This window comes from Poecilia reticulata, chromosome 14 (assembly GCF_904066995.2).
Source record: "Poecilia reticulata chromosome 14, P_reticulata-male-v2, whole genome shotgun sequence".
Lineage (NCBI taxonomy): Eukaryota > Metazoa > Chordata > Actinopteri > Cyprinodontiformes > Poeciliidae > Poecilia > Poecilia reticulata.
Window position 1 is genome coordinate 29,159,672 of NC_088843.1, and position 23,302 is coordinate 29,182,973.

A 23,302-nucleotide genomic window follows, 5' to 3' on the forward strand; every position below is an offset into this window, starting at 1 on the left:
TTCTCCTGTTTCAGAGTTTTGCGCATTGTGCACGTCTTTTTTTTTTCTTAGCCCCTAAGGTGCAGAGCGATCGGGAAGCATATCGATGGGGGAAAGGCAGACTGACATAAACCTTTTAAAATAACGGAAACAATTTCTGCATTCTGATTATTGAAATTTAAAAGTGCTTTGTTGTTCTATCACCCCGTTTCATACCGGACCACTTACAGCACCGTGTTAACGCTATAAAATGAACGCTCTCTATCGTGGTATCACTCATGGAGGTTTTTCTTTATTTAAATGGGTTCATTTTTTCAGAGGGATACAAAGTGAGGGTATCGTGATTTTAGCTACCAGTAGCAGGAGAACGGAGCTGCGCCAAGAAGCTAACAGAAGCTAACAAACACTGAATAGAAGAAGAGCTGCCATCGATACAGTTGCAGCCAAGTATGATTTAATGTTACACAATACAGTTTTACCAAGTTGCTCAAAGTCTAAACTGGCATTATTGTGCATTTAAGGTGTAAAGTTTACCTTTGACCAAACGCCCCCCAAAGGAATCCCAGCGCCCCCCTTTTGTAAAAATGTCCGCCAGCGCCCCCTGCCGTCCTCTGAACGCTTAGCCTCTACCGTGGCGTTATGGCATTACCATTTTTGCATCTGGGAGCTGAAGGAGGAACAGCTTACCTTGCTCTCTCCCGTCCTTACTGATAACTTTGCTTGTGAATTATTTTTAAAGTCACAATTTTTATGGTTTTATTCACATTATCGACATCATAACTGGATTACTTCAAACCTAAAGACCGGGAGTTTTTCTCACTTTTATTTTTACCTCACTTTTCTTCACCTCCAAGTTGAACTAGGGCAAAATGCCCCCGTCCAACCCCAACGACATTAGCAGTATTCTAGAATGACTTCAGTTTTTAGAAACGAAGATTCAATGGTTGGAGGTGAACTTTGAGATCAACGCTACCTGTGGATATGAAACAACTCTTCCTCAAATCAGCGGAGAGGCTGTACACCCCGCACCAAGCAGCTCACCCTGGATCGCTCAGGGCACCAAGCCGAAACAAAAGTCTCACACTGCAGATCCCATGAGACGACTAACGGGGAAGCTAACTAACCCCTGTTGTAGAAATTTTATGAAGGAATGAGAATCTGTTTCAATAGTAAGAGAAAGATTAATCTTTGTCTTTAAGTTTCTTTATTCAAAGGCAAAAGCGTTCGAAGACCCATCTCACTGAGCGCAGTCAGGAGAAGAGCCCTGAACAACAAACATCACATTGTTATATAGTCACAGCAAGACAAAGACCCTCCCAAAGTCTGATCTTATCTGTACTGCCAGATGGCCACAGAGACACCCTGACCCCCTCCTCATGAACCATCTCTCACCGCTTGGAGGAGATGATTTTATGGCAGGATGGAGATCTGATAAGAATTTCAGGAGGAACTTCTAACACTTTGTCAGTTCATGGGGTCAGGTCAAACAGAGTACAAACTACATTCCACACATCAGTCTTTTAAGACAATTATCAGATCAAGCATTTTACCCAAGATATCTTCAGGTCTCATGGCTGCGGAAACATCTAAACGTTATCTGCAAACTTATTTAATGGAAAACACATCTTACAGAAATACAAAATGCAGCAGATATAATCAGTAAATAAATGGTAAAAAGTATCATCAGTTCCATCAAAAAAAGAAATAAGACTAAAAACAAAATTTTCTATCACACCCCTCACCTGGATGAATCTGCGTGGCCGGCTCTGAGCCGAAACCCACCTTCAACTTCAACACCTGCTCCGCCAAAGAATAGCAAACAAGCAGCTGGAACCAAAACGGCTCCATCGACCCCGCTCACAAGGACAAAGTGACCAGCCCGAGCCTCAAAACATCCTGACTCCGTGGGAATCCCACTGAAAAACAGATTTTCTGCACTTCAGCACGAGCCTCTGAGTGAAAACCCACCTTCAAACATCAGCAATGAGGCTAAACCAACGCATCCACCGCACAAAGCTCCGAAGGACAAAGTGACCACCAGGAAAACGAAAGGTATGCCAAGAGTGCTTATTGTTGGAGATGAGGCAGTAAATGGAATCAGTCATGTTTGCAATCCCAAGAAAACGAGAGTGGTTTCTTTTCTTGGTGACACTGTATCTGATTTACTCTCTCTAACCACTGATCAGCCAAACATGGAGACTTTAGTTGTGCATGTTGGAGCCAACGATCTGGCAAAGCAAAAATCGAGATTCTGAAAAAGGACTTTAATATTCTTCTGGACACTATGGGAAAATTAAAACGAAGTTATTTCTCAGTGGTCCAATTCCATCACCTCAATGGGGAGACAAAAACATTCCAGGCTGCTTATGATAAACAAATGGCTGATTAAAACCTGCTCTGCCAGCTCAGTGACCTTCATCGATAACCTCTGGATCTACTGGCAGCGCTTTCACCTCTTTGGAAGAGGAGGACGCAATCTTAACAAACACGGAATAAGGCTGCTCACTGCAAACATTTTTCATTTTATCAACAAGAACAACAATGTGACCATCGCTTCAGAAGAACAGGCTCAAGGATGTCTGACTAGGATGGAGCCCTCCGCATATCAAGAACAAACTATTCCAATACAAACTGATAAAACATCGACTGTGAACAGAATGACTGGTTCCCCTCCTCCTTCCCCCCTCCCTCTCTGCTCCTACACTCACTCACAAGATCAGAGTTTCTCAGAAAGTGAATCACTAAAGAGAGTCGGGCTTCACCTGAGCCGCCTGAAAATGCTGGTGGAGAATTCAGGTCAGAGAGAAAGACGGACGGACTCTTTCTCCTCCCAGCTGGATAGTATGGATCAACAGGTTCGCCTCGCACCTCGCGCACTAACCTCACTTCATCTAAGCCACCTGCCTCTGACCTCCCTGAAGATCCAGCACTGCGTTTCTGAGGTCTGAGACCGGGGTCCAGATATTATCGTTACACCCGTCTTCCTCCAGAATGTGTCTGGCCCCACAACATTGCATAGCAGGACAATACCTGTCCGGATCACTGCAAGAAAAGTTACAAAAAACAGAAATAAAAAAGCAGCTGTCTTAATTCAAACCTCAGACTGATCCCCTATCTAAAGGAACCTCAGACTGAAGAGCTTTCAGCCTCCAAGTCACTTAAACTGGCTCTTTTAAATACCAGATCTCTCTGTGCTAAAGCTCTATTAATTAATGATTTCATCACTGAGCATAATATTGATGTTTTATTTCTGACAGAAACATGGCTGAATGACAATAATGAAGCAATCGTACTAATTGAATCAACGCCTCCTATGTACAATTTTTAAGTGAAAATAGAAAACACAGAAAAGGAGGAGGCGTGGCTTCAATATTTAAGAATACCATAAACTGTAGTAAAATCTCTCTGGGTAATTTTATGTCTTTTGTATATCTTGGAATCGAGGTAAAAGGCCACAAATTAACTTTGACACTAACTCTATACAAAACACCAACATATGTGGAAAATTTCTTTTCGGACTACAATGAACTTCTATCTCTCATATGTATTGATTACGATTGTTTAATAATTGTCTGATTTCAACATTCATGTTGACAACCCCAAGACCGAGGGGCAAAAAGCTCTGTAATATATTAGAGAGTTTTGGTTTAACACAACATGTCAAACAAGCAACACACACTCAGGGACACACACTGGACCTGGTTATCAGTAAGGGTGTGAATATTTCCAATGTCTCTGTAACTGATGTGCCCTGTCGGATCATTTTGCTGTTATCTTTGTCAGTTATTTATCCGTTAACCCTCTTGTACAAAAACCTACCATCACAAAACGTACTTTCACAGAAAACACAGCAGAAACATTTAATCAAATCTACTCTTCTTCCTCACTCTTAACTTATAGTGACGTAGATAAGTTGGTGGATGATTTTCAGTGCAAACTTTCAGATATCCATCCATCCATCCATTTTCTTGCACCCTTTTTCCCTCAGTGGGGTCGGGAGGGGTGCTGGTGCCTCTCCAGCCAACGTTTCGGGCAAGAGGCGGGGTACACCCTGGACAGGTCGCCAGTCTGTCGCAGAGCAACACAGAGACACACAGGACACACAACCATGCACACACACACTCACACCAAGGGGCAATTTGTAGAGGCCAATTAACCTGACAGTCATGTTTTTGGACTGTGGAAGGAAACCGGAGTACCCGGAGAAAACCCACACACGCACAGGGAGAACATGCAAACTCCATGCAGAAAGACCCCAGGCCGGGAATCGAACCCAGAACCTTCTTGCTGCAAGGCAACAGCTCTACCAACTGCGCCACTGTGCAGCCATTACTTTCAGATATCATTGATTACATTGCCGCCATTATGGTTGTGACTGGTAGGAAGAAATCTCCATGGAGAAATGCATAAACAGTTCAATCTGCAAGACAACTCTGCCGTAGGGCCGAACAGAAATGGCATAAAACTCAACTTCACATTTATTATGACATCTACAAGGAAAGACTACGTAACTATCACACAACACTAAAACATGCCAGAGAGGCTTTCTTTGCAGATATCATAAACAAAAACACTAACAACGCTCAAGCTATAGTTGACAGGCTCACAAACCCTCCTATGACGTTACCACCTGAACTTCAATCTAATGCCGCCTGCAACAAGTTTTCCAGTTTCTTTTTAGAGAAAATTCAAAAGATCAGAGGATTAATCTGCATATCCACTCCAAAGCCAGTACCAAAGCTGGGCCCAAACAAAAGAAATGCAGGAAAAATGACCCAATTTCTACTACTAAATTATAAAACCCTAGAAGAAATTATAAGTCAATTAAGCTCCGGTTCCTGCTGTCTGGATGTCCTACCCACACATTTCTTTAAGAACGTCCTGCCTGTCGTTGCTAATGATCTGATCCAAATAGTAACTCATCGCTCTCTTCAGGTTTTTTCCCCCAGGCTTTGAAAACAGCAGTTATCAAACCACTGATAAAAAAGAACCATCTGGACAAATCACTACTGCAGAATTACAGGCTGATCTCCAACCTCCCATTCATCAGCAAAATTATTGAAAAAGCTGTTTTTAAACAATTAAATAACTTCCTAACAATAACAAACTGCTTTGACTCCTTCCAGTCTGGTTTTCCTGCTCACCACAGCACGGAGACGGTCCTTGTAAAAGTTTTCAATGACATCCATATAAATACAGACTGTGGGAGAACCACAGTGCTGGTTCTGTTGGACCTCAGTGTTGATCAGGACATTTTACTGAATCGACTGGAGAGTTGGGTCGGACTCTCCGGTCCAGTGCTCAACTGGTTTGAATCCTACATAAAGAACAGGGATTTCTTTGTTTCAATCGGAAACTTCTCATCAGAGAGGTCAAAGGTCACATGTGGGGTACCCCAAGGTTCAATTCTAGGACCCCTTCTTTTCAATATTTATATGCTCCCACTGGCTCAGGTTATAACAGGAAATAAGATCAGCTACCATAACTACATGGATGATACACAGCTCTACATCACGATGTCACCAGGTGACTCTGAACCCATCCAATCACTGAATAGATGCTTAGAACAGATCAATGTGTGGATGTGCCAAAACTTTCTCCAGCTGAACAGAAACAAAACTGAAGTTATTATCTTTGGACCTAAAGAGGAGCGAACTAGAATCAATGCTCAGCTTCAGTTATTACAACTAAAAACCAGGAATCAGAACAAAACCTGGGAGTAGTGATGGACTCTGACCTGAACCTTCAGAGCCACATTAAGACAGTCACAAAGTCGGCCTTCTATCACCTGAAGAACATCTCCAGGATTATAGGACTGATGTCTCAGTGCGATCTAGAGAAACTCATCCATGCGTTTATCTTTAGTTGCATTGATTACTGCAACAGCGTCTTCACAGGTCTGACTAACAAATCAGTCCTCCAGCTGCAGCTGATCCAGAAGCTGCTGCTGCTGTTCTCACTAAAACCAGGAAGATAGAGACATAACACCAGTTTTAAAGTCCCTACACTGGCTCCCTGTAGCTCAGAGAATAGACTTTAAAATACTGATGTTAGTTTACACAAGGAATGTAAGCAAATAATCCATTTTCAAATACTGTACAAATCTCAGGTAAGACAATACAGTTTAATAAAACTATTATATTTTTAGGTTTAGCTTTAATCAGTCAAACCGATTTGCTCAGGAATAAATGAAATATTTTAGTGAACCAAAATATTCCAACTAGATGTTACCCAGGGGTGAAAGTAGTTTTAAATAAATAAATAAATATATATATATATATATATATATATATATATATATATATATATATATATATATATATATATATATATATATATATATATATATATTAAAGTTGGGTAGCTCTTGAATTGCTACAAAATAAATCTGTATTTCCTCCTTCAGCCCACTGGCTGCAATGTCGACACCTTGAGATGCCATGAGACCTAAATCCTGAACATCATGGCATGGAGTGGATCCCAGTTTCCCATGTCTGGCATATAACCATTCATTTTAGCTTTTAAACTGGTTCTATTGATCCTGTGTCCAGACAGAGGGATAATCAGTAGCCCAGCATCATGACCTGTTTGTTCTGAAGATCCTGCAGCTTCCACTTCTCTTCCTAACATGGCGCCTCCTCACCCTGACTCTCATACTGACTGGAGGAACCACAGAGCTCTGTTAGGTTAAAGCTCATCTTCTGAAGTTGGGATATTTTTCCTCCAACAGGTTCCAGAGGAATCACCTCAAACCAGATGTTGGACTGGATTTTATTTCAATGTCATTTGTGAATATTAGAGCCTTATTTTCAACAGTGGAGCTATAAAGGTTGAAAAAGGTTATTATTTTGGAGAAAATCTCATCAACATCAATATTTCCACTAAATAAAAGGCAAAAAAATAAAATTTGTTTGATAAAGGAAAAGCCTCTCAGTCTTTGAGCCGGACAGCACCAAACTATTTTTTTATATTAGACAATTAATTTAATTTCACACAATACTCGCGGTAGAAGCCATTTGCTTGTTAAATACTTAACGAAACATATTTACCTTGTTTGATGTTTGTTGTGATTGACATATACTCACAGAGATAATTAGTCCAAGTTGGTCATTTATTGAACTTTCAGAAACTGCAGCGGCTGTGATGCGCCAAGGCAAAGGTAAAACAACCCGAACAGGTGATAAACTCCAAACCACTCGCACCTTTTTACTCTCTCTGTCATTTAAGCACATCCGTTGCCATGGCAACCTCTTGCGCTCCACAAGCCGACCAGAGATTACGTTAAAAACATAACATTCAGTCCGTTAAGATATTAGGTTTTCAGGCTTGATATTTATTTTGCGATCATTAATAAACCTCCCCTGGTTGATTAGTTAATTTTAAACTCCTGCTCTGCTGGTTCTTTTGGTTATGGAACCGAAACGCACAGAATTGCGTAATACCTTGTTGAAACAATAATCACTGAGATTATTATTGTTGATGGATCATTAATTTGAACACGTTTTGTTGATTTTTTTGTTGTTCTTTAATAAAGTTATGAACGTTTTGATAAGGACCCAGAGGAGGACGTGCTGCTCTCAGCCTCCTGGCTGCGTTCAGTTTGTCTCCTAAAATCGAGATCGACTCAAAACCTTCAGCGATCGACATATTGCACTGCTGCTCTAGCAAAACACGAACAGTTCAGAAACAATATGAAATGAGAAAAAAGTTATTTATTAACTGATGAAGTCGTGTTTTAGATTGTTTTGATTGTTCTTGAAAAACTAATCAGTCACGGCTAATTAGTGGGTGAACTCACTGCTGCACGGTGAACCCATTCATGTTTTACAGCAGACAGCCTCTCCTCTCTCTTGCAGGTACTGCATACCCCCGCTAAATCTTTTAGGGGTACGCAGTACCCTGCCGTACCCCCTTACTTTCACCCTTGATGTTACTTGACTTAATATCTGTGTTTAACTGTCATTTGGGAAAGCCTAAATGAGTCAGGTGTTCATTCTCCCGTGGTATGCTAAACCTGGACCAGCTGGCAGCAGGCGAGGGGAGCTGCCTCAGGGGCGGAGCTATAGGGGGGGCTGGAGGGGCAGCTGCCCCCCCGAACCGGGCCAGATGGGGGCCCGGGTCTGGAGGTGCCAGGGAGGGAGAAATGGTTTCAGGTCGCTTAAATGTCTGATTATAGACAGAAAAAGTGCGCCCTCACCTGTTGAGAAAGGTGTATTTAATGTTAAAGTCAACAGTTTCAGTTTTGTTTCGTTGTCGTCGTCGCAGGACCCCTCTTCCGTAGACCGGGTCGTTTCTCAAGCCCATGAAAGAATGAGCTTGAAAGGATGCAGACCCTGAATTCGGACACAAAGCTCTAGTGGTCTGGAACACTTATTTTTATATATTTTTTTGCATCTCTTTTTTGTTTGCGTCTTTTCTTTGTTGGCTGCGCGTTTGCACCTGTCGACCACCGTAGTATTTTAACGATTCTGTATTAGTTCTGCTGGGGTCCATATGGTTATGTGTATTTGTTATAAGTTGCATTGTGATCACTGTTATGTGTAGAGTGTTATGGGGTTCCCCTATCTGACTCTGCTGACTTCCACTCACATGTCATGGACCTGTCATGAAATTTCTGCTATCAATATTTCCATAAAAGATAGCTGATTTCACTAAACTTTTCTATGAAACATCCATCCATCCATTTTCTTTCACCCTTGTCCCTCAGTGGGGTCGGGAAGGTTGCTGGGGCCTATCTCCAGCTGGCGTGCCGGGCAAGAGGCGGGGTCACCCTGGACAGGTCGCCAGTCTGTCACAGGGCAACACAGAGACACACAACCATGCACACACACACCCATACCCACACCTCGGGGCAATTTAGACAGACCAATTAACCTGACGGTCATGTTTTTGGACTGTGGGAGGAAACCGGAGAACCCGGAGAAAACCCACCATGCACAGGGAGAACATGGAGACTCCATGCAGAAAGACCGGGGCCGGGAATCGAACCCAGAACCTTCTTGCTGCAAGGCAACAGCTCTACCAACTGCGCCACTGTGCAGCCCTTTCTATGAAACAATGAGTTCAATATGCAATGAGTGTCTTGGTTTGAATGTTGTTTTATGTTGAAATTTTGCCCTTTCTGGAGGGGCAGCTGCCCCCCAGAAAGGGCAAAATTTTGTTTTTATTCTTTGTGTTCTTTGTGTCTTCTTTGCTTTGTAAAGAAGACACAAAGCTTTGTATCTTTGTGTTAGTATATTTGCTTTGGTTTTCTGTCACTTTGGAGGTGCTGCACAGAAATGTTCCCATTGTGAGACAGTAAAATAAATTCTGCTCTCTTCCATTCTTCTATGTTGACAAGTTGTCACCAGATTAGCCGAAACAGCTTACTTGTCTTGGATTCTGTAACTGCCTGTTATATCCAAACTCACCCCATAGACCAGTTCTCCCACCATGCCATTCCACTGCTTTGTCTCCGGGTCTCTGGAGCCATACTTTCCGTCTCCCACCAGTTCTAGCCGGTAGGTGAAGCCAACATGTTTGGCAATCTCGGATGCTAGTTCAGCACAGTAACCTTCGTACTTGTCATTTCCTGTAAACTGCTCGTGGTTCTTCTTCAGCATCATGTAGGGAGCTTCCTGTGCCCACAGAGAGAAACAGAATGTGAAGTCATCACTGCTGCTTTTATTTGATCAAGACCTAGAACCATGGTATCTTGATTCATTTAACAAAACAAACTCTCTATTTTTTCACTTCCATCTGTGGGAGCTGTGTGTCATGATAGAATAAAAAATAACACATTTTGTTATTAAGTGCAAACAAAAAAGTAGACATAGGATGATTAATATTCTTAACAATTGAGTCAAATTCAAATCCCATCCTTTATGTGGGATTTTAATTTGACAAATCCCACTGCTGATGTAGCAGCATGTAGCTTCCTGATGTCAAGATACATCAATTAGTCACTCCAGTTTTCTGTGATTCCACTATTGTGGAAATTTGCACAAAATCCCCAGATCCTTATTGACACCTATTAATATCTTACCAGTTTTTTAATGTGTTTTATCAATACATTCACGTACAACCCACCCTTGAGAACATTCATGATCTTGATATGGATAAAATGAAAATGAGTTTAATGCCCCTGAATGAAAGAGTTCTGAAGTATAATCATATAGTAATATAATGCTTTCTATTTTCTGCATTGATTTTAACTGCATTCATGGGGTGGATTTATATGTTCATATTAAAAAATAGAAGTTCAGAGGAGATATTGAGTTTTCTGGATAAACCCACAACATCTGGTTACTTCCAGAGATCTAAGCATTGCTAATGCTGTGACTAATGTTGCTCTGTTTCTTGTTGAAATGACACAGAGGACAGATGATCACTCAAAGCCACATTAACCTGTTAAGCCAGAGGACCCAACGGTGGGTCCAGCTGTCATGTGACCTCGACTCGCTCTGTAAACAAAGACTCCACGTGCCTTTTAAAAAAAATTTTTTTTTATTATCCGCTAAAAGAAGCTTTAATCTTTCAAAAACTATTCCGCATAAAGGTTTTGCCCAAAATGTTAAGATTTTAGAGCTATTTAAAAACAGCTGATGAGATTTAAAGGTCCTCGGGCGATGACGCAACTGCCCGGAAAACCCCCGATCAGCTGATCATCACGGCCATTTTATGGCTTCACGTGAGAGTGGAAAGACTCTCAGAGTATGGCACAAGATGTCGGCTACGCAAAATCATGAGGTATTTTCCGGAACCCGATCTAAATCTATGCGTAATTTATGCGTTCTCGGTGCGCTCTCCGTGGCTCTCCGTGCATAAGCACGTGTGGTACACGGGAGTCTGAGCACGTGGAGTTATCTCGGTTCCGTGAGTTCAGTTTTGATTTATTTATGATAAATCGATCATAGCAGCAGAAACTGGACGATTTAGAGGCTTTTGAAGGCTTTTGAACAACAACGGTTTTTCGATTTGCTACGAGTGGAGCTAGGAGGAAGAGGAAGACAGTTCTGTGATCAGCAGACAGACTTGATCTCGGTGTTGTGTAAGTTTTCCGCCGCAATTTCACACAAAATATTTGATGTTTTGGTTCTATTTATTTATTTATTTCAGTGATTATATGCTTGTAATAACGGCAGGAAGTAAAACCATGTGGTTATTTGTTTACTTATGTTTTACTAAAATATGTTTTATTTTACTAGTAAGGATTTCATGTTTACTTTGGTTCATTACTTTGTAATAAACCTCTAATTCTTCAAATACTTTATTTTTATTTATAGTCGAGTGGAAGCCGAACCATCAAGCTCGGGTGACGCTGAACCTCCCCCCACTTCTCATGATTCTTCACCTTCTTTGAGGTAAGATGTCCATTTTTTGGTGGTGATGGTGGTGGTGGATTTTCAAAATTGTTTATTTGCTCTTTTAAATTATTCAAAAAGTATTTTTGACTGTTTTATCTTGTTTCAATAAAAGTTTTCTATTTGGAGTCAAAGAAAGAGCTTTCACATCATCATTATTATACATATTACACTGTGCATAATGGTACATTTTGCATATAAATGGGGTAAATGTCATGACCAATGGTTATATTATATGTAGAAAGTGTCATTAGGTGGTAATAAGCTATTTAATTTTAACAAACCCCCAGTATTGATGTAAAAAACACATTTGGCACAGTTTGGTGACATTTTGGATAAATGTGCCAAAATGGCCTCTCCGCCTAAGAAATTTCTCACTAATACCATTCTAAAATAAATATGATTCATCTGATTGAGTCCAAATTTGGTATACTTTTACACAACATTTAGATTTAAAAGTCTGTACTACTTTTTTGTGTTACAAATACTATTTTGGTAGTGTTTTCAATGTTTATTTCAAAGAAAATTTTGGCGAGGTTAAAAAAAATGCAAAATATTTTGTATTTTGTCCCTAATATTTCAGGCAGGGTCAAAGCTACAATGGTGCTGACACCAGAAAACCATTCTATGACATCTTACCTTTACAGAGGTACCAAAAGTTTCTTATTAAATCTAATAGCTGTGAGGCTATAAGTGATTTACTTTTGTGTGTTTTTGTCAGGCGGAAATTTATTTATACCCCCTTAGGGGGTAAGAGGTTAATGATCTCATCTCTACAGTATCCACCCAGATCTTAGCACCATCACATAAACCTATCACTGTTGGTAACATCAATAACTTTAGTCTAAGTATTGTAAGGCTAATGGGTGAAATTGTACTGTTAAAAACAAAAATTTTAACCAAAAAGAAAAATCACTGGAGGAATGTCCAGTGATTAGAGTCCACATAACGAAATGTAGAAAAAAAGTTTCATTCTTGTCTTATGAAGACAACTACAGATTCAGGTTGTAAAATCAGAATCTTCAAGGGAGAAGAGAATCATTTATCTTCTTATTTTATACAAAAAATAAGTTTATTATTGTTGGCAGACTGACTAACAATCACTCTCTATCCCTCTTGGACTCTCATCTAACAAGTCTTACAATAACTTTACAGAATCTTTAAAGACAAAATTCAAATAAAATCAGCAACATGCGACTCCACCTCTGAAAACCTGTAAGCTTTCCTACGCCTCAGGACTCATTGCATCATAAAGTCAGTTTAATGAACTGAAGTATGCATCAGATTGCCTGTCAACTATATTAGTTTACAATCTGAAGTTCACCGTTTCTGATCTTGTATTTGTACCATTTAAAATCTTGCAGCTGCTTTTTGCACAATCTGAACTTGATCTAAATTTTAAAATATGGAAAGATGCAATTACACTAATTCCATCAAGTTGAAACAAGCATCAACACCAGCATACCGAGGCAAGAAACATGCCTCGGTATTCATGTTTCTACTAGAAACATGAATACCCAGTTAATCGGGTAAAAGCGAGTTAATCTGCTAATTTGGTAAAAGCAATTTTGGAATAAAAGTTTGAAATGATTCTCAGGTGATGCTGAAAATTACTCCATGTTTGTTCAGGCAAATCCTTTGTGATAGTCCTAAGACTGGTACAAGCATCAGGGTACAGAAACATTCTCTTAACAAAAAGTATGTTCATTAGCAAGGACCACACCACAAACCTGTACGTTTAAAGATTTATTTATTAATGCATTAGGGAGGAAGGGGAGAGGGAGTGAGGGGTGAGGGGATGAACGGATGGAGGGATGAAGGGATGAAAGTATGAAGTGATGGACGATCTTGATTCGGTTGTCTGGGAGAATGACAGAGGGCTTGGGATGTGGACACTCCGAGTGGGGGTATGTCTTCGGGAGGCGGTTCCTCTTATTTATTCCCGAGCCAACATAGGAGCCCCCCAGACGAAACCTGCAGCGAAAGGAAAAGAACAATGCACGGTTATGCATAAAGAAGTGTTAAATGAAAGGGGTAAAGGGTAAGGGAGGGTGGGTTTGACAAAACACGACAGACTGAGTAGAGTGGGTGAGCGGAGTATAAATAGGCCGCTTGGAGAGTTAGAGGTGTGGTTTGGGCGTGGCCCTGCTCCCTAAACTAAGTTAAAGTAGAGATGTGAGGGGAGTGAATTTGGAATGTCTATGTGGGAGAGAAACCCTTGGATGAATCCGTAAGAGATAATTAAACTCTCCGTTAGGATAATGTCTGAGGTAGGAGTGAGTGCGTTCACCTTGGTTTGAAGTGAAGAAATTGTTCTGGAAAGCTGGGAGAGGACTGGGACTGAGGAGTCGGAGAATCCTGCAAGGAAGCTGACGTGGATTGGTGGGCGGCGGGTTGCAGCTGGAGCCTGAGCTTCCAGGATCGTTGAGGTATTGCAGATCATCTTGCCCCCGGGTATGGGACGGCGTGGCCCAATTGTCGGTGCCCTCAGAAGTTGATGGGCTTTTGAGAAAGATTGATGTCTGAGTTTTGGGTTTATGTGAAGGGGAGGGGCAGTGGGGGATAGCCGTTTCTCGTCGGATAGAGAAAATAGAGAAAGGGATGGATGGATGAATGTGGATAGGTATAGAATGTGGATGGATGGATGAATGAATGCATGAGTGGATGAATGGAGGGCGGGAGGGATGGATGTGAATGGATGAGCAGATCTGGATGGTTGGATGGACGGATGGATCTGAAATGGATGAATGGATGGATGGATCAATGATTGAATAATTTGGTGGGTGGATGAATGGATGGAGGGATGATGGGGGAAGGATGGAGAGATGTGAATGGGTGTATGATGATGGATGGATGGATGAATGAATGATTAAATCAGTGGGTGGATGAGTGGATGGAGGTATGTGAATGGATGGATATGAGGATGGGTGGATGAATGAATGGATAAATGAATGAATAGATCAATGGGATGAATGAATGAATGAGTCAGTGAGTGGATGGAGGGATGGATGGAGGGATGTGAATGGATGGATATGAGGATGGGTGGATGAATGAATGAATAGATCAATGGGATGAATGAATGAATGAATGAATGAATGAATGAGTCAGTGAGTGGATGAGTGGATGGTGGGAGGGATGTGAATGGATGGATATGAGGATAGGTGGATGAATGAATGAATCAAAGAGTGGGTGAATGGATGGAGGAATGGATGTAGGAATGTGAATGGGTGATGTAGGGATGGATGGATTGATGGATGAAACGAGGATGGAGAGGGAGAGTAATGGTACAAGTAGTTGCTGGATGAGGGGAGTGCCGTATAAACTGCGAGAAAGACATGCAGGGGTGAATGTGGACGTACGATTCGGGTTGAAAGAGCCCGGTATGGTCCTTGATAAAAAGGTAGAAAGCTGCCTGATATCTGGGCTGCGGACAGCATGCGATGTAGATGGGAGCCTGATCTTCTAGATTGAAGAATCATGTGAAGAATGATGAAGAGAAAGCTATGGAATTCAGACCAGGGACCTGGATACTTGATGTGAAGTTCCTTTGAGGTTTGCAGCGAGATGTGGACGTCCTCTATGATTCTGTTGTTGAGAAAGTCGTCTCTTCTGCTGTCGTCTGTTGGGGTGGCAGCACCGGAGTCGGGGACCTAGAAGTTCGACGGCCTGATGAAGATTGGTTCAGTTCTGTAGAAGACTAGAGATAATTTGGATGGCTCCGGCTAAGCCGAAATGCTGTGCTTGTGTTTGGCTAAAACCTAGAATATAGAGCACATCGCTATGGATCTAAGGTCTCTGCTCTGGCTCCCTGAAGCTCAGAGAGTAAGCCAAGAATACTGCTAATAGTTTATGATCCTTGAATGGCTTACGCAGAAATACGTAGAGATTTGCTTTTGAGATGGTTATTTGAATAATGTTCACATGATTCCAGTGGTGGGAAGTAACGAAGTACAAGTACTTCGTTACTGTACTTAAGTACAGTTTTCGTGTATCTGTACTTTACTTAAGTAGATTTAATAATGGGGACTTTCTACTTTTACTCCACTACATTTTACAGTAAGTATCTGTACTTTCTACTTCACTACATTTCTACAAAACTGTCACGTTACTCGTTACATCCAAGTCGCGTTGCTCTTCCGTTAAAATGTGAAGTTCAGGGATTTAAGGTGGCGCCGTAAAATCCAAACAATAACGTGACTTAGTGTCTGTTGTCACCCATCGGCTCCACCTTTACTCGCACGCGGAGCTTCAGACATGCGCAGTGGTTTCCTCTGAGCGGGAGGAGATGTTTGTCTATAATATAATAGCTGCATAAATTGATATGGCGACATGTAAAATCAGCAGCGCTTCGCTTTCACAGATGGTGGGACTTCGTCCAACTTTTAGCGTCACTTGGAAGGAAAGCTTAAAGAAAGGTAAGACCTGTGGACGTGATGCTAGCTAAGCTAGCTGTATAGAGACACATGTTGCATCTGATGAAAAAAAGTTGTCACTCATGCACTGAATTATTGTGTGGAGGTTTTGACTGAGGTGTCGCAAATATGGGACAACGTTGTGACCAAAGTCTGCATTGATATGACATTCAGGAACGATCCGATTCTTCTGGACGGATCTTTACTAAGTCCTAAGGACTGAAGCCTCACTGAGAGCCGTTCTTTGTTCTTGTGTACACTGCGGTAGCTATATATATATATATATATATATATATATATATATATATATATATATATATATATTCATTTAATCACTGAATAAGTAAAAGTTGAACGTATGAACACAGAGCATGCTCATTGCTCATTGGTTGATTTCGTCTCCTGTCATGGTGGCAAACATCGCAGTGGGAGGGAGGATGAAAACAGTCATGATGCTCATTCTGCTTAGTTACTTGTTGCGCCGTTGGACAGTGTTCATAGTTGAACGTTATTTACCGTAAATTGCGATGTTTCAGTTGTGGTTTCTGACATGGGCAGTATGGGCAACCGCCCAGGGCGTTATTTTTCTAGGGATAGCAGGAGACCTCTGCGGATTATAGCACAGCGACGAAAGCAAAACAGAATGAAGTGAGTTTTAATTGATACTGGTTAAATATATTTCAGCTCTAAGTATTTAATATCTAGGTGTTTTTATGGGAATGTGGATCTTTCAGATCAATCTGAAAACCAATTTTGATAGGTAAACTTAATGTTATTGTGTCATTTAGCGCGGGGCGCTGGTCTTGGTCTCGGGTTCGGTGGTCTTGACTACAACTCTGCTACATGGCTCCTTGGTTGCATGTCCTCCACCCCGCCCACACCTTCTTTACATCCCCTTTCAGTTAGATTTCTTTCTAAATAAATGTGACTAATGAAGTTCATGCTATGTTAGGACAGGAGACAAAATGTTTCCATCCCTGAAATTATGATTCATAGAATCACATATCTAAGTCTAAACTGTAACAGAGAATAAACACAATAAGAACATGTTTAATCTGTGGTAGTGTTAATTAAAATGGCACATTTCTGATGTATTAAAATTAAATACGATTGGCACACTTAATGATATTAGCGATTAGGTAATGCATTCAGCAAGTACTTTTACTTTTAATACTTAAGTATTTTTAAAAACCAGGACTTTTTTACTTTTACTTAAGTAAAATGTTAATGTGGTACTTTGACTTTTACTTAAGTACATTTTTGACTGTGTATTTGTACTTTTACTTAAGTAAATTTTTTGAGTACTTTCTCCACCACTGCATGATCCCCGGCCTGAGAAAGCCGAGCATCTTGGTTAGAGTCTTCAGATTTGTGTTGGACAGATCTCTATGGAGTATCTTTCCTGCCAAGGTACGACAACATCATTAGAATTTGATGGTGAAAATAATGGTGAAGCAGGAGAGGGATGTTCTGATATGTTATTGCCTGAAAGGGACCGAAGGGGGAGCTTTGATTATGCATGTAAGAGGGGTGAAGAACGAAGAGAGAAGAAGGGAACGGAGGGCAGATGGTAGTCGGTTTGGAAATGGAGTGAAACCTAATGTAAATCGCTACTGCTCAGACTGGTAGTGGTGTACTTAAAGACAAGTGAAGATGTACTACTGACCTGCTGAGGTATTATGGAGTGGACAAACTTTTTTTTTTTTTTTAATATATAAATTTGAACTTTGAGCTGCTTGGGATTATAGTAATGAAATGACGATGCAGAAAGGGTCTTTGAACTGAGAGGATGCAGGCAGAGAGTGTGATACAACCTGGCTCCGCTAGGGGGAGCTGTCAGTGGAGGTAGAGGTCCGAATCGGAGCGAGTGAAGGCGGAGGTGACGTCATCGAGGATGCTGTTGGACGAAGCGGGAGCCTGGGATGTTTGAACTTTGGTGGTGGTGGTGCGGTTGACTGTTGAGTTTCGGAGGAGCATCGCTGAAATGAGGATATGTTTGTGATTCTTGGCTGAGAGGCTCTGGAAGTTTGTGGTGATCCGAGAAGAGTCTGGTACTCGGGTGGAGATCTGGGCCGGCGTCGGAAATGACGTCACCGGGGATCGTGGATGAGGAAACGGACTTGAACTTGCTGGGCGGCTGAAAAGGATTAGTTTCTCCTGTAGAGAGCGTTGGAGGTGAGGAATTGAGGCTTGGATGGGTTGATGCGCCTGCGATGCAGTGCTGAGGTGAGGAAGTGCTGGTGTTGTTCAGCTGAATGGCTCTGGGCGGTGCCCCGGAAGAACGAGCCTGCTGTCTGGCGTCTCTTGGCCTTCTGCGTTCGCTGAACTGGAATGTTGGAGGTGGAGGGCAAACCTCGGACTGATGTAGGAACGGCGCTGATGAGGTGCGAGACGGAAGATGAAAGAGCGTGCAGCGTTTGCTACTTGGAGCTGACTAATTGCTGGAAGAGGAAAAGAATGTCCGCGGCGGAAGGAATATTGAAGAACATCGTCTGAATCTGAAGGAAAGAGCTGGGTAGCTACGTAGCTTTCAGTGGTGAGTTGAATTGTAGGCTTGTAATCGTAGCAGAAGTCACGAGTCTGACGTTTGACGAAACACGACGGACTGAGTAGAGTGGGTGAGCGGAGTATAAATAGGCCGCTTGGAGAGTTAGAGGTGTGGTTTGGGTGTGGCCCTGCTCCCAAAACTCAGTTAAAGTATTTAACTCCACTTTAACACCTGCCTAAACAAATCTGAACACGTATTCCAATTTACTGAGATGCAACACAAACTAGTCAGATTTCTCATTCTTGTAAACTGGGTTCTTTCAAAAGGAACAGAAAAAAAACAATTGACAAAAGTAGAAAACAATTAGGACATTTCTGATTGCTCCTTCACAGATTAAATTTCAGATTTGTTTCTGTACTTCTCACTTGAGGCTACAAACAGCTCTGCTGAAACAGGAAATGGTTATTCAGTGAGACCAATACCAATGGAGCGATTAGTATGTTTGTAAAGTTAAAGTGAAGATGAACTGTGCAGCATGTCATTCTCCCAGTCTCACCAATATGGTGGTGACAATGTAGGTTTTGTTCAGAAGATTAACCAGCTCTTCTGTCGGCAGCCTGGAGACGGGTGTGTGGACGTAGCCTCTCTTCTCATTCCAGAAGCCTGTCTGGATGCAAAGCAACAACAAGCTCATTAAAATCACATCGAGGGACACTCCGCACAGACCAGAAAAAGGTTCAAGATTTATTGATGTTTTATAATAGAAACCAAGATATGTTACAGATAAAGCCTCTGCTTTTGTATGACTCTTAAAATGGGATGAAAAGAGAAAGGAAAAAAAAGGAAAAAAGACAAAAAACGGAAAAGCTAAAATGAAAAAAGAATGTGAAAGGACCAAATAAAACTAAACAAACTTATTGCCTAAACAATTATTTGGGTGCACAGGTTAAGGCCTTACACAGCAGATTTCCTTAGTCACATTTGACTCCAGGAAATATGGTTGATTCACTTGTTGCAAGGAGCCCAGATCTTTGAGAGCAAAATATCCCAAATCAGCCTGCCACTGTGTGCTTGATGTTTGGAATATGATGTTTGTGACAAAAATGATGTTTGGTTTTGAATAAAACATAGAGCTGTAGATTATGTGATCACTTGTCCAGTAGTCACTGGTCAAGACACTTTTTAGTTTATTCAGGTCAAATGACAACATTGTACTTCAATAGGAGTTTCAATTGAGATTAAATCTTCAGACTTATACTAAGTAAACCATACGCACTCAGGAGTTTACATTAAATGTGAATTTTACTGCAGTTGATGATATGCAGTAAAGATGTTTCTAATGAAATTCTCACCCCAGCTTGTCACCTTCCACTTATCACCCAGTTGTTCATATCCTGCCTTACCCAAACATGCTTTAATATTAATTCATGTTTAAGTCATGATTATGTACAAACTGGCCTGAGCAGAAAAACAACATTCATATAAAACTATCAAACCTGCGGAAGGATGTGAGGAGCGGGTGAATGTTCATCTTCAGCTTTCAGGTCATTTGATATCCCACTTTATTTTATTGTACATTTTTATTTTGTGACCTGTTTTTGAATTGTGCCTCTTTCTCCTTTATCTTTGGCATCTGTTTGCATTTTAAACTGGTCTTTTCATTTCATAAGTCTCTGGTAACTCTTAGCACAGTTTTGGATCACTATGGGTCTGGTTTTGGTTTTTCAATATTAGGTAGGACAGTAAATTCAAACAAAGACCAATTGTACCTTTTTCTGACCTGGTTTGGTTCTGTTAAAACTGTGATTTGTTGCATGATAAATCAAGCATAACTGCTTCTAATAACAATGGAGGGATATTAGGGTTTGAAAGAGTTCAATAGAAAGTTTAGAGTGCAGGTTTCTACCCTAAGCATATGCTGATTGTATTGATTATCACAGGTTTAATCAGAGTAGAGGGAACTAATTACTGAAGGAGCTGATGTAGCTAAAACCTGCTGATTTGCTTCCTGAAATCTGATACTCTAATGAAACAATGAGCGGATGCACCTTCCTGGGCCCCATGTGGCTGAGCTCCATCACAGTCAATGTGTAGTTGGTGCGGTGTCCTCGCTCATTAAACTCAACGTGACCAGTCAGTCCTTCAAGACGAACCTGCAAAAACTAAATGTTACTTTCAGCATTTTAGACCTTCTTTTAGAACAAACAGAAAAAAAAACAGAAAAAAAATACAGAAGCTTGTGTCTATATGAACTATATATACAGTCTATATATATATATATATATATATATATATATAGCTGACTGTATAGCTCAATAGGTAAGTCACCAGTCTTCCACCCGGGTTTAGCGCAAATGCGCAATCATTCCACCCTGGGTCTTTAGGCAAGACCCTTGGAGCTATATAGCCTACCTCATACCATGAGAGACACAAATAAGCACGACATGCCGGCTCAGACGTCGCCCGGCCAAACAAGGTCTGCGTCAGGTGCTGGGGAACCAGAGCACCCTGATGAAAAATGGGCTACTGGAACAAGACGGAAATGGGCGAGAGGTGAAAACATGGATCTGTTGGAATGCTACTAAAGTAATCCTAGTCAGAAGGGCTACATGCAAAGACTGTGGGAGGAATGGTTAGCTCAACATCCCCAGTCAACACTAACTGCCAAACAACTAGTAGCTCAGTGTTCCAACATCCGCAAACGGCAACTGCTATCACAACTTGAGATTGACGAGGTACGACACAAGTGCTACGGCAAGGGGAAGGAGCCAGGATGCCAGGTCAGAAGGGAGTCAACTACAACTCCCCGCCCAGAGACTGGGTATGTAGCCCCAGTAATGAACGAACCATCTGAGCTGAACGAGGCAGCGACTGACCTGAGAGAGAGAATCATGGCCCGAATGAACACCAGACGACCCCGACGCCAATTACAACGGCTGAGTGAAGTACCATCAGAAAGTCTCATTGAATCCTGTGAATGCAGCATTGAGAACGATCCCTACCAACAATGAGCTGATATACAACTCAGCATCAGTGATCCTTGAGATGCTTGGTTATAAGAGCAACCATGAGACCCAATACCCACCATGGAAAAGACGGTTAGAGGCTAAGATCAAGATAACAAGGAGGGAAGTGAGTCAACTGTCAGAGCTCCAAAGGGGTGCAATGAAAAGATCAGTACCCAAGAAGTACAGCCAGATGCCCATACCTGAAGCACTCGAAACTGCCAAACAAAGGCTCCAAGCCTTGGCCAGCCGCCTAAAGAGATACACGAGAGAGAATGAAGCCAGGAGGATTAACCGGCTCTTCTCCACCCAACCAGCTAAAGTGTACTCTCAATGGAAGGGTAATAACAACAGAGCAGACCCACCCAGGCTGGAGACTGAACAATACTGGAAAGGCATATGGGAAAGGGAGGCGTCCCACAACAGCAATGCACAGTGGCTAACCTCTGTACGAGAGGACCACAGCAACCTCCCTGAACAACCCCGGTAACCATCACTGTGGCAGATGTCCAAGACAGAGTCTCGGGTATGAAAAACTGGACAGCACCAGGACCTGACATGATCCATGCCTACTGGCTTAAGAAACTCACTGCTCTCCATGAGCGACTGGCAGCTCAACTGAACCAGCTGCTACAAAATGGGACTCACCCTGAATGGTTAACTGAAGGGTGCACAATCCTGATACAGAAGGATCCTCAAAGGGTTCAGTCCCATCCAACTATCGGCCAATAACCTGTCTCTCTACAACATGGAAGCTCATGTCAGGCATCATAGCGGCTAAGATAAGCGGACACATGGATAAATACATGAGCAAGGCACAGAAGGGTATAGGCATAAATAGCAGAGGAGCCAAACACCAACTCCTTGTAGACCACACAGCCGCCCGAGACTGCAAAACCCGACACACCAACCTGTGTACCGCTTGGATTGATTACAAGAAAGCCTATGACTCAATGCCACACACTTGGATCATTGAATGCTTAGAGATGTACAACATCAATAGGACTCTAAGAGCCTTCATTGCAAACTCGATGGGGCTGTGGAAAACCACCCTTGAAGCCAACTGCAAACCACTTGCACAAGTGTCCATCAAATGTGGCATATACCAAGGAGATGCTCTGTCCCCACTGCTGTTCTGCATAGGCCTGAACCCTCTCAGCCAAATCATCAACAAGACTGGCTACGGATACCGACTCAAGAATGGGGCCATGATCAGTCACCTCCTCTACATGGATGACATCAAGCTGTACGCCAAGAGCGAGCGAGACATCGACTCACTGATCCACACCACCAGGATCTACAGCACTGACATTGGGATGTCATTCGGACTAGAGAAGTGTGGTCGGATGGTTACAAAGAGAGGGAAGGTCGCCCACACAGAAGGGGTCTCACTCCCAGAAGGAACAATAGCAGACATAGGGCACAGCTACAAGTACCTGGGAATACCACAAGCAAATGGCAACCTCGATGAGGTCACAAGGAAAGGAGCCACAGCCAAATACCTCCAACGAATAAGGCAAGTCCTGAGAAGCCAGCTCAATGGCAAGAACAAGATCCGTGCAATAAACAGCTATGCCTTACCAGTAATCAGATACCCTGCCGGAATAATTAGCTGGCCAATGGAAGAGATGAAGGCCACGGATGTTAAGACTAGGAAGCTACTAACCATGCATGGAGGGTTCCACCCCAAATCCAGCACCCTGAGACTGAACATGAGCCGTAAGGAAGGAGGCAGAGGACTAGTGAGTGTGAGAGCCACTGTCTAGGATGAAACATCCAAGATCCATAAATACATCAAGGACAAAGCCTCAACAGACGATGTGCTCAGCGAATGTCTCAGGCAATGGGGAACAGAGGACAAGGTGCTGGAAGTACCATCATGGGAGGACAAGCCCCTACATGGGATGTACCACCGACAAATAACTGAAGTGGCTGATGTCAGGAAAACCTACCAATGGCTGGAGAAAGCTGGACTCAAGGACAGCACAGAGGCTCTCATCCTGGCCGCCCAGGAACAGGCCCTAAACACCAGAGCAATAGAGGCTCAGATCTACCACACCAGACAAGACCCAAGGT

General features: G+C 42.1%; 1 protein-coding gene across 9 annotated transcripts in view; it reads right to left on the bottom strand.

Moving 5' to 3' along the window:
- gria1b (glutamate receptor, ionotropic, AMPA 1b) overlaps window positions 1–23,302 on the bottom strand; it is a 205,540-nt gene that overhangs the window by 54,150 nt on the left and 128,088 nt on the right. For all 9 annotated transcript variants that reach the window (XR_014090912.1, XR_014090911.1, XM_081615707.1 and 6 more), the window contains 3 exons: window positions 20,270–20,374; window positions 18,778–18,888; window positions 9,390–9,596 (listed from right to left, as the gene is read on the bottom strand). Coding sequence is in view for 7 of the 9 variants with exons in the window: in XM_081615707.1 (XP_081471833.1) it covers window positions 9,390–9,596; window positions 18,778–18,888; window positions 20,270–20,374 (423 nt within the window). In the remaining 2 variants the exon portion in view is untranslated. The remainder of the gene's footprint in view (window positions 1–9,389; window positions 9,597–18,777; window positions 18,889–20,269; window positions 20,375–23,302) is intronic.